Raw genomic sequence first — 18,832 nt, forward strand, 5'->3', positions numbered from 1 at the left:
TTCTTTGGAGCTAAACCCATCACACTAAATAAATATTTCAACTACTTGCTACCTTAGAATCTTGGTGACTGAAGCAGTAATTGTCCATCTAACATTAGAAAAATCAGACAAGATTTTTCCCTTTGTTGGCTAGGTTCGTAGTGCCACAGATTGAACCTGGCACTGAGTAGTAGCACGCACTACCCAATGAACTACATTGCCAGAAAAGGCTTCTTTAAACCCAAGGAATGGGTTATTGATGAACAAACTAGAACGCGTTTTTAGATAGAATTCCATCCCTACTCCAAAGGAACTCTTTTGCTCTTTAGATTCCCACCGCATAAAGATAATACAGCATACAAAGTATGAAACCCCTCGATTTCTGGACGCAAACATATTTTTATTGAAGAATGAATGCATTTATGCTAAAGAACAGTTTACATGTGTTGTAAAGCAGCAAGCATAGCTCCAAGAAGTGAGTTCTCCTCAGTACGACTCCATGCTTATTCTACATGCCTTAAAAACCAGACCCACATATGAGGGCACACGAGGGACACACAAATGCATACATGGACACACAGACAGATACACAGACCCAAACACCGACACTGTGCTCTCGAGATGCCGCCAACTCTCAGCTAAGGCTTCTCTCCAGTGCTCCAGTGTCCCTACCATCACCAGGGCAAAAAGCTGACTTGAGCAAAAGAGCAGCACTTCCTAGAAAGCAAGTCCTCCACCGGCTGCCTCTATCTTCACAAAGGCTTTCCATCTCATCCCACAAGTTATGGATATTTCCAGCTCCACGAAGATGAGACAGACCTCTCTGGCATTCGTAGTGAGAACTCCTCATCAGAAAAAAGGATCCATCTGGCAACTCCGACCCTAAGATGTCACCACTTGGAAGATAACCTGCCAAGAGGTTTCCTTGCAGATTAACATGGACACAGCTTCTTTAGATGAGCCAAGGTCACATCCCACATTCCCTATGTGAAGGCCATGTGGAGCCATGAAGACCAGGCTTCCAGGGAGGAAGGAGAGGGCTTGACGAAATCAGATCTGAAGCTCATTGGGAAGGACTCTCCCAACAGGACCAGCCAGGAAGCAAGTTACTAGCAATCAGGGGGTGAACAAAGCACAGCCTGGATGGAGTTGGTTCCCTCGCTGAGAACTCATTCCCCTTTCCTAAGGTTTCTGTGGCAGTGGTGGCAGCGGCAGCGGCGGATTGAAGATTCTAGATGGTTGGGCTGTTTCCTTCATCTGCTGGTTGATTTGCTTCCCTTTTGGTGTCCTGCAGTCTGTGCACAGATGCCAAGCCTAGAGGGGCGTTGGCTTGGACTGGAAGAAAAGAGGGTGGACTGGGTGGGAGGCAGGCAGGGGCTAGTAATAGTTGCAAGTATTCTATGAAAATAGATGAATACAAGAAAAAGGGTATATGACTGGATATATTTATGTAAAAAAAAAAAAGCATTATCTTTAACTGTGAATTAACTGCCAGCAATCAGGGTGTTAGTTGTAAAGCTCATTAAGGGCTGTGTGGCTCTGCTAACCGAGGAGGGTTGTCTGGGACACAGCATGCTGAGAAAGGAGCTCAGAATCAGCATGAGGTGGGCCTTCACCCCTGCAGCCTGAGCCCCAGCATCAGCACCCTCCACCTCCCCCATGTCCAGGAACCCTGCAAGTGCATGGAACATTCTGGCGGGTTTCATAACGCAAGGGAAGGGGCCTGTGGAGTAGCAGCTGCAGTGTGTTTGCCTGAGACAGTGAAAGGCAGTCAGCATGGGGATCGGGGGGGGGGGGGGGGGGCGGGGGGGGGAAGGGCTTGGGTGGGTGGGTAGGTGGGGGGGCATTGGGAAATGAGGCAAAGAGCAACAACAACGGAAAGAGAGACTCTAGGACTTTCCTCTCCATCCACACTCCCACCCTCCTCACAGTCACAGCAGGCGCAGAGCTCAATGGCACAGGGATGACTTGAATAATACATTTCTTCCGAATTGAAAAAGCTGGGCGAGGCCAAGAGTTTGGCAGTCTCTTTCATACCAAATTGGAATCATGACGTATTCAGCGAGGCTCTCCAATTCCGGGGCCAAGGCTGCCCTGGTTGAGGCCCCGGGGCCCTTCAGCCGTCATCGGACTCCAGCTCTTGTGAGGCCTCTTCAGAGGAGCTGTTCCTGTGGATCCGCCCATCGCTCTTCATGCTGTGGAAGGTCTTGCGGAAGGCCTCCATCATGGCGTGGGCCAGCTTCTTGGCCTCCAGCTTGCTCTCACACTCTACAGCGTGGCAGTCCATCTGGTAGGACAGGTCGTCGTTGATCTCCCTGTAGACCCAGGCGAAGATGTTGGGGCTCACATGGTGGTCGGCCGTACAGTAGGCGATGCGGGCCACCTGGAAGGTATCCATGTGCACTGTGGCCTCGCCCTTGTGGTCCAGGTGATGGAGCCACACCTGGAAAGGTCGGATCTCCAGGAGGGTATTGGCCGGGAAGACGTCCTCTCGGGCGAGCGTGTGCTTCTTCCAGAGCTCGATGACAGGCTTCTCGGTGCAGCCCGAGAGAAACTGCATACCTGTGGTGGGTACTTTACCCAGGTAGGTCACCTGCAGAGGGGAAAGAGGGGGAGGAAAAGGGAGAAGTCAATGGTCTGCTGATGGCTTGGTGGGTTGAGTGTGCAGCCCTTCTCCTGTACAAGGCTCTGGATCCCACCTCCAGCACCACATGGGAGCCCCAGGGACAGCACCAAGAGAACTCTATGGGTGGGGAAGCATGCTGTGGTGTCGCTCCCTCTCTCACTTAGTCGGTCTCTCCTTCCCTCTGTTTCTCTGTCTCCCTTGCTGTGAAGTAAAGAAAAAAAAATGGCCCTCTAGAATCTGCTCAGCTGTATGTACACAAGATACTGAGTTCATTCCCTAGTTCTGCAAAATGAACACAAGGAAACCAAGAAAGCAGAGGTGAAAATATTGTTAAGAAGTTAAGATAATCTATTATTGCTTATTAGTGATGAAAAAGAAATTTTGGTTTGTATCATTGATGGGAGAAGGAAAAAATTCTAGTATTGTTAAAAAAAAACCTGTGATTTCAATGTCTATTAGGATTAGAATGCAAGCTTACTATATAGAGAAAGAACCATAGATTAAAATACTTACTGTTATGTGTTTACTTAACCAGGTGAGTCACCGCCTGCAAGCCCCAGGGAACATATCTAAAATGGACTGCCTAGTTCTGCCTAGTTTCTTCCCACAATAAGACCTCTAGTTTCATCTGCTCTATTCTGACCTTTAGGTTCCTGATTATTAAACAGTCGCTTTATATCTTATTGCATTTCAGCCATCAAATTGCAGACACCACCATGACGCCATCCTGACTTCACCAATGTGTCCTTGGACCTCACCTTCCCAATGCCTTGCCCCAGTAGGGAAAGACAGACAGGCTGGGGGTATGCATCGACCTTCCAACATCCATGTTTAGTGGAGAAGCAATTATGGAAGCCAGACCTCCCACCTTCTGCACCCCAAAAAGAATTTTGCTCCATAATCCCAGTGGGATCAAGAATAGGGAAGCTTTCAAAGGAGGGAATGGGATACAGAACTCTGGTGGTGGGAATTGTGTGGAATTGTACCTCTCTTATCCTACAGTCTTGTCAATCATTATTAAATCACTATAAAAATATTTATTGTAAGTGCTAGGATGTGGTGCACCCAGCTGAGTACACACATTCCCACTACCATACACAAGGACATAAGTTCCAGTTCTTGGTCCCCACCTGCAGGGGGAGAAGCTTCATGAGTGGTAAAGCAGGTCTGCAGAAGTTTATTTTTCTCTCTCTCTATTTCCTTCTGCCCTCTCAATTTCTCTCTGTCCTATCTAATAAAACAGAAAAAAAAATAGGAATTTAGAAGCAAATGATAGAAATACACACACACACACACACAATACATACATACATATATATAGTAGCTGAGGGAGAGAGGATACTAATTAGCATCCATATTGCTGAGATAAAACCTCAATCTTGGGAGTCAGGTGGTAGCGCAGAGGGTTAAGCACACGTGGCACAAAACAAGGGCCAGCGTAAGGATCCTAGTTTGAGCCCCAGGCTCCCCATCTGCAGGGGTAGTCGCTTCACAGGCGGTGAAGCAGGTCTGCAGGTGTCTGTCTTTCTCTCCTTTCTCTGTCTTCCCCTCCTCTCTCCATTTCTCTCTGTCCTATCCAACAACAACATCAATAACAACAATAATCATAACTACAACAATAAAACACCAAGGGCAATAAAAGGGAATAAAAATAAATAAATAAATAAATAAACCTGCAGTGTTCTGAATATCTATGGGTCTGTCCTTTGCTCTTCCTTAAAATTTGAACTGTCATCAGAACAGTTCCTGGTCTCACTAACAACTGGCCCATGCAACAAAAGAGGTTGGCATTCTTCTTTTTGTCAGGGCCAGGGCCTCAGGCTTGATCTGGCAACAACTTTCACCTTCAGATAGAGAGACAGAAAGACAGAAGAGACAGGGGGAGAGAGAGATCACTGGGCCGGAGCTTCCCTGGTGCCACCACTCTCCTGGGTGGTGCCAGGGCTGGAACACAAGGGTGTGTGAGAGGAGGCACACTCCTGACACAATGGACCAGCTTTCCAGCTCCTTGAATTTAAGCAGAGCTCAGTTGAAGAAAAAAAAATGAAGTTTGGGAAAACCAGTTCTCTCCCCACTTCCAAATAACTGAAATTAGGATGACTGACTATAGTTTATATATATATATATATATATATCATTTGGCATCTCTTCAAAATCATAAAGTCACCAGAACTTAATTTCCAATCAAACATACATGCAACATTTAATGACAGCAAGGAGTCAAAAGGATGCTGCATCTGACCAACCAGATATTTTTGTTAAGCAGATGTTATTTATTTTAGTTTAATGAAAGAGATAGAGATAGCAGAGCTCTGTTCATTTCTGGCTTACGGTTGTCGCTGAAGAATGAACCTGAGACCTTGGAGCCTCAGGCATGGAAGCCTTTTGGGTAAACATGATGCTATCTCCCCATCTCCAAACAAAATGTTTTCTAAGCATATTGCCTGGTTCTCTAAATCTTTCCATGTTACCAAGGTTTCCAGTAACTATGTGTCAAGGACACAAAAGGCTGATTCAAATTATGGCTTAAAACATGATTGTTTTCCCTCCCAAGATAATTTTTGGAAAATGCCATGGTTGAATTGTGGAGCCTCTGACTATAGTGAGAATAAAACAGAGAACTCAAAATGAGTGCAGCCTAGAAGAAAAACCACCCCGAATAATTCAGGTAGGTTTTTCTTTTTAAGTACTTGTTTTTTGTGATGCCAAGAAGGAACTGTCACTTTTTTTTTTCATCAAAAATGGATACAGAATTGCTAACACCAGGGGACAGGCATTATGAAAATGCACAATACCAAAAAAAATAACAAGATTATTAGGGTTCATTACACTATTAGGTTTGCAATCAGTGGTAGAGACATAAATATTACAAGAACAACCAGGGGAAAAAAAAGTCCAGACAAATGATGAGAACAAGGAGACGATATTTGATTGCAAATCAATGTTTCCTTTTAGCGGAACTACAGAAAGGACACATGCACAGAATTCAGAATGTAGGAGTTAAGGATTGCTGGGACCCTTCAGGCTTTGGTTCAGTCTGCAAACCCAGTCACACTCTTAAAGTCAAATATGGGGCCAGCCTCTCTGCCCTCACCCTCAGAGCTGTGACCTGCACATTAGAGCTGTCTCCCCCCATGCCCACCTGAGTCCTCACACCATCTCCCTCACAGGCCCACTGAGGGCAGAGAGAGCTCAGAACAACAGCCCAGCCATCCCCACCCACCCACCCACCCAGAAGGACCCCCTCAGCTCCTCAGGATGATCCAATAGTCACCTTCAGGGAGTTTACAATTATAAAGCATGGAATCTGTTATCTCTTAAATAGAAGCTTCTTTTTGCAAAGAAAACAGCCAAGTGAAGAGGTACAACCGCTGCACTTTCTGGAAATATTGATTGAGTGCCTAATGTACACAGTGGCAACGTTCCAAGTAGACATAATGGAGAAGCCTGCAAAATCAATATCCAATACTCCAATGACAAGGCTATGTTTGTTCAGAGAACAGTCTGTGACGCAGTTGAGATTAAAATCCTTGCTCCATGGCTCACCAGGTAGGTGGTTCTGACAACCCTCTCAAGCCTTCACACATGAACCCACAACTCAGATGCAAGGCTGACTCTGTCCACAACATGCAAGGGGGAACACAGAGTATCCTGAAAATTTGGCAGAGGGCATGATGGTGCCCTGAAGATGGCATATCATTTCCTACCTGGAGGAAGAGAGTCACTGGATTCCTGGGTATCTGGGCCTCAGGTAGGTAAGAGTTCAGATTGTCAAAGAGGTAAAAAAAAAAAAAAAAAAAAAAAAGAGGAGGTTGATGAGGAGAATAAAGCAAAAAGAAAAGGGCCACTGTAGGGAAAGATAATGGATGCTCAAGTGAGACAGCTAGCCAGCTTTGGCACTAGCACATACAAGGTGGAATGTCGTCCTGCAGAACAAACAGAATGCCCATAACCACTGGGTAAAAGCAGACTGGATTTGAGGGGCCTGCTTTGTCCACGGTGTGAGAAGCAATGCCCTTGGTAACAACAGTCCCTTAGAATTATCCTGGGCCCTTGTCTAGTTTGGGGAAAGAATTAGCCAAAACAATATTTGGATAATGAGATTTACTGTTTCTGAAGGAGGCATCTAAATGGAACACAACCTGTCTGTGAGAGAGCATTGTTCTGCCCTCTGGGCCCTTAAGACTCGCCAGTTCTCTCCCCAGATGCTTCTGGAACAATCCTCTGACTTAGTTTTCACCTGTTCAGGCCATCCACTCAAGAATTCCTCCTCTGAAGGCTGACACTCTTTGTTAAAGATGGCTCACAAAGCAGGGGTCTTTGGGACAGGTAGACTTTTCCTTCTTTTTAGCCCTTCTCATATTTCTCCATGGCAGTAGCTGTCCATTTTACATGTCAACACATACCCTGTCAGCGCCAAACTCAGGCAGACTGTTCTGTTGTTTGAAATAGTTCCCTGAGGCGGGGTTTGTGAGCAAGAGTTCTTAATAATAGAGTCACCTTTATTTTCAGTCAAAGGTATATAGTTCAGAGAATGCCTGCATGTGACAGAGAAAGATGTCTATGAAGATGATACATTCAATGCTCAGCAAAGAAGTTATTGCACCTGTACCACCATGAGGCAAGTGTGGCCCAGAATTAGGATTAAGAAGAGTGAGACCAGATAAAAGACAGATGGAAAGGATACTACAGAGCTAAGACTGATCCTTGGAATAGCCTGACAATGACTCAGTCACAGCAAAGTCCACAATCCCTCAAGAACAACTAGATCAACAGCAGTTTGTCACTCTGGATTAGAGTCAGATAGTAAAGAGGGCTTTGAGAGAATCTACATAATACAGACTTCTTTGTGGGGTTGCACCTGTGATCCTCCACAACTTCAGTTTCAAAGCAAGATTACTCAGTTAATCTCAACCCCAAAAATGCATGAAGATTCAGGTCGACTCTTTGTAAAGCCAGTGTGGCTAATATCCTTGCTGTCCTTTAGGAAGACTGCAAACATGCAGCCCTGACCATAGGATCTTTTGTCTTTTATTAGTTACAGAGTACATCAGAGGAATTCCAAAATAGCTTGAATCAGCAAGAAGTACAATGGTTTGTTTAAGAGAACAAATGGTGATTAAGGGCAACAAAATAGAATAGGAAAGTCTGCATAAAGCAGTAACATTAAGTCTCCTCTAACCAACACTGTTTTGTTTTAAGTTCTCTCTTAATTAATATGCCTGTGGGAAGCTCAGCAGATGCGTGGCTGTAATGTCAGCAGGTCGAATACCCCCTTATTCACATTAGATATCAAACTGGCAGTGGCCTGGAGCTTTGGTCCCATAGACACCTACCCATGTTTGAGAAGTTACATATCTCTGCTATGCAGAATAATTAGGCCATGGGTTGCATAAGCCTGTGGCAATTACAAGTCTGATAAATACAAACCTCGCAAGCTGGGATATCTTCCCTGGTGAATCTCCCAATATTTTCTTGATCCATAATACTTACTGAAAGTGATTTGTCTGTATTTGGTACTCCAGGATCCATTTACTTTTTTTTTTTTAACAGTTTTATTTTATTGATTGGATAGTCACATCACATAAAATTAACTATTTTAAAGTACATGATTCAGTGGCATATCATAATCAAAATGTTATGTAACCATCAGTTCTTTCTGGTTCCAAAATATTGTCATCCCCCTTCTCAGATCCCGGCAATCATCTGCTTGCTTTTTCTCTTTGTGGATTTATTATTCTGGATTTTCATATAAATGGGATCACATAACATGTGACCTTTTCTGCCTGGCTTCTTTTACTTATCACACTATTTGAAGATTCATCCGGGTTGCACCAAGTATCAACCTATCATCTTTATCTTTAAAAGTGTAAAGACAGATGAAGCTAGTGGTGGTGCTTAGGGTGACACAGTTGTCTCTCTTATTTCTCACTGATGCTAGAAATAGCTATACTTACCTCTAATAGAGAAATGCTTTGGAAGGAGAGAACATCTTCTGAATTGCTCTAAATTTGTGCTCCCTCTTACTTTCTCTCGCTCTCTCTCCTTCCCTCCCTCAAGCCCTCTCTTCTCACACACATTAAAAAAAATTATAGACTTAAGTCACAATATAACTAAAGAATGAATTTAAATAAATTATTTGCTGTTGCCTATTTGCTCCAAAGGGAAATACATTTATGATAATATAATTTTGATATCTTAAGGAGAAATATTTCTGTCTCTTATAACTAACTATTAATTACTTAAAAATTAAGGAACTTAAGGAAGGTAAAGTTGTATTTTGGAAGTGAGCTTGCAATAAAATGGAACAGAAATCAATAGCTCCAAAGAGATTAGTAAGATACTAATGAAAGCTACTTGATAACATGTAGAGACTTGTAAAGAGAAATTTTAAGCACTGATATCCAACATAGATGCAAAGTTTTGATATTGAAATTATGAATCAAGAAACTTTGTTTAGTAGCCCACTGCAGATGTGGCACATGATACATAAGGTCCCAAGTCACTCCTTAGACAGATATAGAGCCAAAACAAACCACACAGGCAATGAAGAGTGGGTCAGGATGGAATTTACTATCATTAACCCATATTTGATGGCAAGAACCTTAAGTGGTAGCCCATGCTGCCACTTAAGTAAGTAAGTCTTTTATGTAAGCCCTTTTTATAGTACAGTGTTGGAATTTCCACAATATCTTGATAATTTGTCAGGGAAAGTCCATACAAAAGAAAGCCTAGAAATTCAACACTTCCTGAATTCCTGCACCAGCTTTCTATTGGAGATTTTCTAATAAGAGATTCTATTAAAAATGTAATCTCACTCTTCAGCTGTTTATTCCTTCTATGCAGCTGTGGACTGTAAGAGAAATTTTGAATATATTCTAGACAAAAAGAATAGCTAGCATCCTTGCTCTTTTAAATTGTGTGTTTTTACTGATGACACTCTTTCTCATGCCGAAATAGGGTAGATGTAACTTCTGAATTCATCTTGTCTTCACAGAAAGTAAGATTTAGAAGCCTTCCAAGATCATCACTTAAGAGCACAAATCTGTGTATGTGATTGTGTTTAAAGGTACACATAAGCATGTGTATAGATATTTAAATACACCACATACGCATATGTATTTAATAAAATGAGGAATAATACAGGTAAAACCTCAGTGAACTGTGGTGTACTGAAGCAGATGCAGGGATTCTGAGCGAGGAGGGTTAGGGTGCAGTGTTAAGAGGGGTTGGAGACCTAGTGCCTTATGGTGGAAGCAGATGACAGCTTGGTGGGAGATGTGGCACCATTCTCCAGTGACAATAATGATCCTGTAAGTCAACATTCCCTCAATAAAGTGATTTTAGAACTGAGACATCTGGTATCTTTCCAAAACTTTTCTAAGAAACATAAACATGCCCCCTCTCCCCATCCCCCAGCTTCATCTTGTCAAGTGTCACCTGAGCTGGCAGCTCAGAGGATGATTCCGAGTTGCTGATGTGAAGACTCCTCTCCACAGAGATAGATCCTGACGAGTATCGACACTCACAGCAGATGTTCACTGAGGAGCCTAGTTTCTGCCTTCCCTCAGCTGAGACCTGCAGTAGATGCCAGAGAGCTCAGAGCAGATGAACGAGCCTCCAACCACAAGCACAGCAGGAGCAGACCTGCACCTGAACTCCTGGGGTCTGGTTCTTTCTCTGGTGACAGCAGTTCTGGTTATGCTGTTTGATGATCTCATGACTACACACCTCAGACCATGGCGAAGCTTATTAGATGAGTATTCTCTTTGATTAAAATGAGCTAATCTGGCTTTGCCTACCTTCTGAACAGCCCTAGTAACTAAGTGTCATGTGGTCTGCTTCCTACAGGGCCTGCTTAACACAAACATGAGTCAGGAGTCTCTAAGTCACACCTCTAATCTTAGTAAGATCATTCAGTCTCCATAGGTGTCTCTCTATCTCTCTCCCTCTCTCTCACCCCCTTTCCTCTCAATTTCTGGCTGTCTCTATCCAATAAATAAATAAAGATACTAATAAAAAAATACACATATAGAAACCCCTTCTGGCCACAGTCTTCCTAGTGTGGGAGGAGTCCTTTCTCAGCCCTCTGTAGGCGCTTCCTCACTCAGAGTAAGACAGGACTCACTGTGTCAAGACATCTTTTCAACAAGACTGTGCTCTAATGTCAGGTCTGGTTCATGCATATCCTGCTGCCTGTGAAAGAGCTGAATGCTTTCTGGATGAAAAATGCTTTTCTGAGCCTCTCCCTGAAGGGCTGCAATCTTCCAGAGACACAATGTAGACCATAAACATCCAATCACTCAACTGGCTGTTAAATGTCCAAAATGGTAAAGATATATATATATATATATATATATTTAAATTGTCACCTCCCAGGTTGCTGGAATGAAAGGGCTTGGAAGATGATGAGAAGAGTAACAGCTATTGGAGCTACTCCACAAGTACTGGCATCTTTTCTTTGGTTGCAGAAGCCGCTGTTTGTTGGGCAAGAAACTTATTAGAAACGAATCACTCCAAGGGAAACAAAGAAACAGAGCAAAAAATGAAAGTCTTTCCCCATGTGTCATCCAGTAGCATCAGCCAATGCCCCAGATGCAGACGGCTGTAATGTGTGTGAATGGATTTTGCCTAACGCCGGGAAGGAATGACTGGAGAGTACACACAGTGTGTGAAATCCATGAAGCCAACGACCCGCCAGAGTGTCTGCAGTGTTAACAGCCTCACAGCAGAAGACACCAGTGTCCTCAGAATCTCTCCTCCCCACCCTGCTTTTTCTGAGGCCGCAGCCAGCTCCTCATTCATGACTCACCACTCCCTGCTTTTCCAGGGTCACAGAAACCCTCATCTCCTGTGGACCTGGCTTCCTGCTGAGCTGCACCAACCCTGTCCTGATCAGCCATTACTTCTTTCATTCTGGCCTGAAAAAAGCCCTGTGGGACCTTGTGTCATCTCACCTTGGATGAGACAGTGGGATGATGACAAAGTAACTAAGAGGGGTTTCTAAAGAGGGGCAAGAGACGGGCTATTTGATCAGATCACGTACGAACACAGGCATCCGGTTGCCTGGGTAATTCATCCTCCTGGGCTAGATCAATCTCAGCTTCCAAACATCACAAGCCTGGCTTTGGTTTGGTTTACTGTGGGCTTTCTCTAGGATGACACGTTAAGAACAGGCCTCTCCAGAGACCCCGGAGGTCTAAAAGAGTCTACTGTTTTTGCACCATCCGCAGGCAACTCCATCTCCCCAGCTGCCATCGAGTAACGTGGTGGAAACACCGAACAGAGAACAGAGAGCTGGGAAATCTTAATAGCCTTCAGATTACAAGGCAGGAGAGGAGAAAAAGAAAATCCATTCTGTACCCAGGGCTAAATACTAGCAATGCACCTGTCTGCTCTCACATCAACCCCCACTTGCACCTTGCGGAAAAAGGAGAAGAGACAGAACTCCGAGATTTATGGTCTGGCTTGAATCTCCTTTCTGCCAGAGCAAGACTCCGCGAGGCATTCTGAAGAGTGAGGTGGGGCCACCTGCCAATCATCTAAATGTTCTATAGTGCCGGCACGAGAACAGCAGTAGCAATGAGATCAGCTACTAGCATTCACCAGTGGTTGACTTCATGCCAGAAACTGTGTGGAGTACCTTATTTATTATTCATTGCAGTGATTCTAGAAGGAAGGTGCATATGTAGAACACTGGTTCTATGGAATAGGAAACTGGGGAGAGGCTAGGTAACTCAACCCAGATCACAAAGTGGCCGAGTTGAGTCTGCTAGCAGAGTTCCAAACTCGCTGTATTCAGTTGCCTTGGCTCAGACACAGCACTTCAGACCAGGGCTAAGATTCCAGCAGGTATGCAGCTAAGCTTCTCTGAAGCTCCCTACCCAGTTTCAGTATAGTCTACACAACTGAGGGAACCACCCCCAACAACACACACCTAATCAATTTTCCTGGGCCCATGAATAACCCACATACATTGCAAAAGGGAAAGAATGATAGTGAAGCAATAGTTCACAAGACGTGCATGCCCGAGGTCCCAGATTTCATGCCAGACTAGGCTACCAGTGGTCAGAGCTGAGTGGTGCTTCAGAAAAAAAAAATCATACCAAATCAAATCAAATAAATCACAAAGGCTAGGGTGGTCTGTGGGGTGATCTTTGAACTCTTCAATATTTCAAAAAGCCTGCACAAGCTATTTTCCGGAAGGACCTAGTGTTACTCCGAATGTAAGATTTTTAGCAAATAATGAATTTTGCATTGACATCATGCACTTTGTGCACTGAATGCAATTACTCCAAGTACTGGCAGGTATAAATTTTTCATCAATGAATCAAGGAGGGGTGAGTACAGCCCAATACATCTCAAGTCAGTTGACTCTGCCAACCAAAATCTCAACTTTTAAATGGAGTTCATCATTTCAGTGAAACTCTACTAGGGCTCACCAAAGCCAGGCTGTTCATTTCCCACTTGGAGGTCAGTGGTCTGCCAGTGATAGAGCTAGCTATCGGGATTGTTTCTCAATTCTTTAAAAAAAAGAGTCCCTTCCAATGCAGCCTGGGACTACCTGACCTAACTTCTGTAATAAGCTACTGCCATGTATTATGATGGTTAATTTCATGTGTCCATTTGTCCAGGCTGTGGTGCCCAGTTACTGAGACTAACCCCAATCTGGATGCTACTCTGAAGGCAGTACTCTGATGGGCCTAGTACGTACATCAGTTGAGGTGAGGAAGGCAGTTTTCCCTTCAGTAGTGTGAACAGTTTTCTGGTCAGTTGGAGACCCTGGGAGGAAAGACCAAGATGCTCCAAGCAGGGATCTGTCTTCAGATTCAAGACTTTAACATTAGTGTTTTCCTGGGCATCCCTGCCTACCCCAGAGATTCTGAACTTACCCATGACTGTATAAATCAATTCTTTAAAATTTCTCTCTCTTATGAAAAAATATACCTACACATCTTACTGGCTCTGTCTCTCTGGTGAGTCCTAGTAGAGCTGCACTGAAATGATGAACTCCATTTAAAAGTTGAGATTTTGGTTGGCAGAGTCAACTGACTTGAGATGTATTGGGTTGTACTCACCCCTCCTTGATTCATTCATAGTCACTCACACATTCACTCACTCACTCATATTCCATAAGTTATAAACACTATCTGCTTCTCAGTGGAGAAGTGGGCACAACTCCTTCTGTGATCTCTGCTTAGGACTCTGTTATTGGGGAAAAAGTGTGTGCCTCTCCCCAAGGGGATGGCATCTTAGATGAATAAGGAGACAATCCAGTTTAGGCCAGAGAGCGAATGTCCTGAGAAGAAGTAGAAGAGTTCAATGTCTCTCTCCACATGCATGCATCAAGAAAAAGCCATGTGAGCAGAGGATGATCTGGAGGAAGCCATGGAGAAGCCAGGAAGCAGGCCTCCCCCAGACACTGAATTGGCCATCACCTCGATCATGGATGTCCTTGCTCCCAGGACAGTGAGAAACAATAGCCTATTATTTAAGCCCATCTATGGTTTTGTGGCAGCAGCCCGAGATGATTGTTGGTCTCCTGACCACCCATCTAATGCACATTTACCACTGAGACACATCTTCCAGCTGCGTCTCCATCAACCAACAGTAGAAACTTGAAAATCAGTTCATAGAGGACAGAGCCTACATCAGATCTAAACATATGTATCTCCAAAATAGAGACCATAGGGAGTCGGGCTGTAGCGCAGCGGGTTAAGCACAGGTGGCGCAAAGCACAAGGACCAGCATAAGGATCCCGGTTCGAACCCCGGCTCCCCACCTGCAGGGGAGTCGCTTCACAAGCGGTGAAGCAGGTCTGCAGGTGTCTAGCTTTCTCTCCTCCTCTGTCTTCCCCTCCTCTCTCCATTTCTCTCTGTCCTATCCAACAATGACAACAACAATAATAACTACAACAATAAAACAACAAGGGCAACAAAAGGGAATAAATAAATAAAATAAATATATATAAAAAAACAAACAAAAAAAAACAAAATAGAGACCATAAACAACAACAACATGAAGTGAAAGTGGTTGGCTTGGGACTTGAAAATTAAATCCATTTAATAGCACATTTCTTTGCAAAGAACTTATTGAGCACCTGCCAAGAATTTAATTAAAGAGTTTTATTAATGAAGAAATCAGTTTGGCTCTCAACCCTTATAAGGTTTGCATTCCATGTCCACAGATGCTGCTTATGACTTAATCAATGCCCTCCAACATGAAAAATAAAATAAAAATACATATGTAAATCCAGTCTCTGGGGAGCATTCACAGCCTTCTGTTAGCACTTTCCATGAAACCAAAATGTTCCCTCGAGTCTAACAAGCTCCTTTATTTCAAACAGTACAACTAGGAACTCACCACTACCTCATTTTCGTTGGATGCAACTAAGTCTCCAAAGACTCAGTAGGGCTTGACTTTCTGAGATAGTTGAAGGGCTTTGAAAGAGCTGGAAAAAGAAGAGAAAACTCTGTAGAACCTGGGAGAGATGGAGGTAAATGACCAAGGCAACACATGCCTCTTAGGCAAGATGGACAGACAACTAGGATACCCGCTGTGATATTTCTTCTGCCCTGGTTATAGGAGACGGAGGTACTGGGCCTCGATCTCAGCATCTTCCCCAGACATTAGATGGATCTGCCTTCATGAAAATCTTGTAGGAAAATGATAAGTTGTTTTAGGTTGCCCAGATCTGTTTCTCTGATTTAACTTTCTAAACGAACACCAGCTTTTCTCATTGTTTACACTCAAAAGACCCGTAATCAGATTGCAATAAATTCCTGATAATACCAAAGAATCTTTATCGCTGTGGCTTTTCAGAGCCAAGCCGGCTATTAGTCATAGCCTAACTCTTGTCTGCAGAGGTGATGATGCTGATACTAAAGATATAAGACACACGTTACAATTCACACAGCTGGTGCCTGAAAGCAAGATGTGGAGTTCAAGTCCTTCACCCCATAGTCAAGGTCCTTCCGCAACTCCAAGCTCTTCCCCAGAAAGAGATCCAGGTCTTTTATTCACTCTTATAACATCTCCCCCGGCTGTGGCCATTTCTTGAAGAGTTCTTACTGAGACCAGGATCAGTCAGGGACATAGAAAGGTGACAGGCACTCTATCAAGGCTTGTGAAATATTGCAAAATGAGTTTGGAGTCCGAGTTACACTGCCCTTCACCGGAGATGTGGTTGTACAGCCAGGAATTTACATCATGACACTAGCATCAATAATTGACAGAGGGAGACAGGAATGCATGCATACTTAATATTCTGGTATCACATTCCTAAAGAATACTGAAAGGAGACTTTGCAAAGCAAACAAACCCTACACCAAAGAATAATTCCAAGAGCAAATATTAAACATGTGCTATGCTGACCCTGCCCTATCTGTATGGGCCATCCGCGTGAAATATTCAACAGCATGTGGTGTGACATCTCTGCCAATCAAACGCTACAGATGAGCAGGAACTGTCACCTCCCTCACCCAGCGCAGCAGAGTCACTGGGGCACAGTTCAGAACAGTTCCTGTTACAGCAACTCTAGAGTCCTGCTCTTCAGCCCACCAGATTTCTGTGGGTCATACTCAAGAAGCCCAAATATTTTGTTTTTACTCTGGAGTGAGTATTAGGTACCATTATGAGGTATAACTTTTGGAAGATCTACTTACCCAACATCAGGGTGAGAATTAACTCAGCTGCCCTTTAGTAAGATTGGGATTCAGACTTGTTTTTACTACTAGCCAGAAGGTTAACCTTTCATACTTTCCACCTGGTATCCGGTTGTTCAGACCTGGTCTTCAAACCAAAATATGGAGAATGAAACTGTCTTCAACCTAAATAGTACCCTTTTGTTTGATTCTAAAAATTACTCAGAAAAGCTTCTCCCCCCACCCCTGCTGGCTTGCTAGGTCGGTCTCTCTCTCCTTCTCTCTCTCTCTCTCATTTCTGCTTGCTTGACTCTTCATCTGTGATATTCAGTGCTCTTAGTTAATTCTTTTTCCCTTTACTTTGAGGCAAAAAGGAAGAGTGAGAGGAGAGACACCACAAGATACCACAGCACCACATCCCCATTCAAGGAATTCCCTTCACACAGCATATGGTGCTCCTGTGTCATGCCAGGGTCTCGAGCCTGAATTTTCATCATGGTAAGGTGTGCACTCTGCTAAGTGAGGCATGTTGTGGATCCTTAAGTATATATATATTATTACTATTACTTTGGTAGCCTGATTTATCACTGGGACTCATGATGACTCTACCATTATCAGCAGTTATTTTGTTTTCTGAGATAGACAGAGGGGAGAGGGAGACAGGGAGAGAGGGAGAGGGAGAGAGAGAGAGAAAGAGAGATGAAGCATCAGTTCACCATGCATGAAATGTTCCCTGTGCAATGTGTGTATGTGTGAGTGGGGGGGGGGAGGCGGCTGCAGGTCTGACTCCAATTCTTCATGCATGGTAACCTGTGCACTCTACCAGGTAGACCATCGCCCATCCTCACCCCTCTTATCTTTTAATTAAAAAAAAATTTTTTTTTTACAGTAACAGTGCTCACAGGAGAATGCAGACCTTCTAATGTGCCTATCATCTGTGACACATTTATTTATGCACATATCTTTGTATTGTGGTATTTATTTATGCCAGCAGCTTTCCTCAGTCACAGAGATATTGAGATTTTGTCTTTATTATTTAGCAATCTGCTCCAATTCTTTGCATGGATTATGTTGATGGAACCTATAAGAATATTAATAGGATATTACTGGGGGAGATATTTCCTTTTTATTATGCAAATTTATATCATGGGGAAAGCAAATTTAGTAAGACTGGAGATTTGAAGGAATAATTAAATGCTATTTTTGAACTTATAACAAAGAGAGAAATACTGCCTCCGCTGTTAAATACAGCATGTGTCTTACAATTAGGTATTTAAGTGACAGATTTATTTCTGTTATGCATGTAATAACTGAGTTCCAATGATGCAGAGTGATTTGAGAGTCTGTGTCCCATCCTGCACTTATCAAGAGGTCCCAATGTGCAATTTGTCCTGTCACTTGGCTCTCGGATATGTGAAGTTTGGAAATATTGTCACTGTCACTGTCAAAGACAGAAGTGATTTATCTCGAAGGCACTGAAGTGTGCCCCTGAAGACAAAGTCACTTAATAAAAAATGACACCTCAATGAAACATACATTCCCTCATTGAGTTCTTTCGGGTAAGATGGCCCAAGGATGGTCAGTCCTGGCTCTGCTCCACTTCAGCAAAAGACCAATTTATTTTATGACAAGTCTGATATCTCTCCTTCTGCTGCCTAATCAGTGGAGAATGCTAGGAAGGGATAGAAACTCAGCAGAGTCTTCTGTTCTCCCTACACTGTTCACAGTGAGAACAATCTCTAAATGACAAATCGATACCAAGCCCTACTGCTTAAGAGTTATCCTGACAAATGAAGACAAGGGACAAACTCTGTGGCAGGTGAAAAATGTCACCCGTTTTCAATCCTTGTAGCGCGCTATCAATTCATTTTCCATAGCAGGCAATCATAGGAATGGACATGAGAAGGCAATCAACATTTAGAAAGGAGAATGGGAAGACAATCTGGATGGAGGTAATAACATAAAGACAGCCATCTACTGGCTGCATGTTGAGAGCCTTGTTCTAGAAGAGCAACGGGGTTTGAAATGAGAGGCCAGCCGAAGCTCAATCACATGGGATCATCATGCATTCCAGAGGAATGATGACTTCGGGCAAACAAACTTTTATATATCGATGCCACTGCAGCCCTACATTGGACTCATCAGCCACATGCCTTTCAACGGGTAAGTGGTAAACTGTGATCCATCGACAACGTCTTCAGCAGTAAAGGGGGGTGCGCTACTGACATGTGCAACAACTTGGCTCAATCTCCCAGCGATTCAACGAAGCGGGGGGGGGGGGGGGGGGAATGTGTTCACCTGATCCACTTATGATCGAATGAGAAATGAGTGAAAGAGCTGCTCTCACCTCATTTTGCTTCTGCTTTCTAGTGACCTGCTTCCCTGTCGTTAGTGGGCAGGAGAGTTTCCGTTTGGGACTATCCCCTTCCTTGCATAACCTCTCACAGGATCAACATTAGAAGACTTTCAAACACACATTCACTTACATCAGGCTGACACTCTATGGTGGGTGGTGGTGGAAGGGCTGATACAGAGCAGGGAAGTAAATACAAACAATAAAATTTACAATTACTGGGCCAGGGTG

At 43.7% G+C, this 18,832-nt stretch overlaps 1 protein-coding gene across 3 annotated transcripts in view; it reads right to left on the reverse strand.

Annotated features, from left to right (window-relative positions):
- Positions 1 to 358: 358 nt before the first annotated feature.
- Positions 359 to 18,832, reverse strand: part of PID1 (phosphotyrosine interaction domain containing 1) — a 223,990-nt gene continuing 205,516 nt past the window's right edge. For all 3 annotated transcript variants that reach the window (XM_060193731.1, XM_060193732.1, XM_060193733.1), the window contains exon 3: positions 359 to 2,572. In XM_060193731.1, coding sequence (XP_060049714.1) covers positions 2,096 to 2,572 — 477 coding nt within the window. In that variant the 3' untranslated portion in view covers positions 359 to 2,095. The remainder of the gene's footprint in view (positions 2,573 to 18,832) is intronic.

This window comes from Erinaceus europaeus, chromosome 7 (assembly GCF_950295315.1).
Source record: "Erinaceus europaeus chromosome 7, mEriEur2.1, whole genome shotgun sequence".
NCBI lineage: Eukaryota > Metazoa > Chordata > Mammalia > Eulipotyphla > Erinaceidae > Erinaceus > Erinaceus europaeus.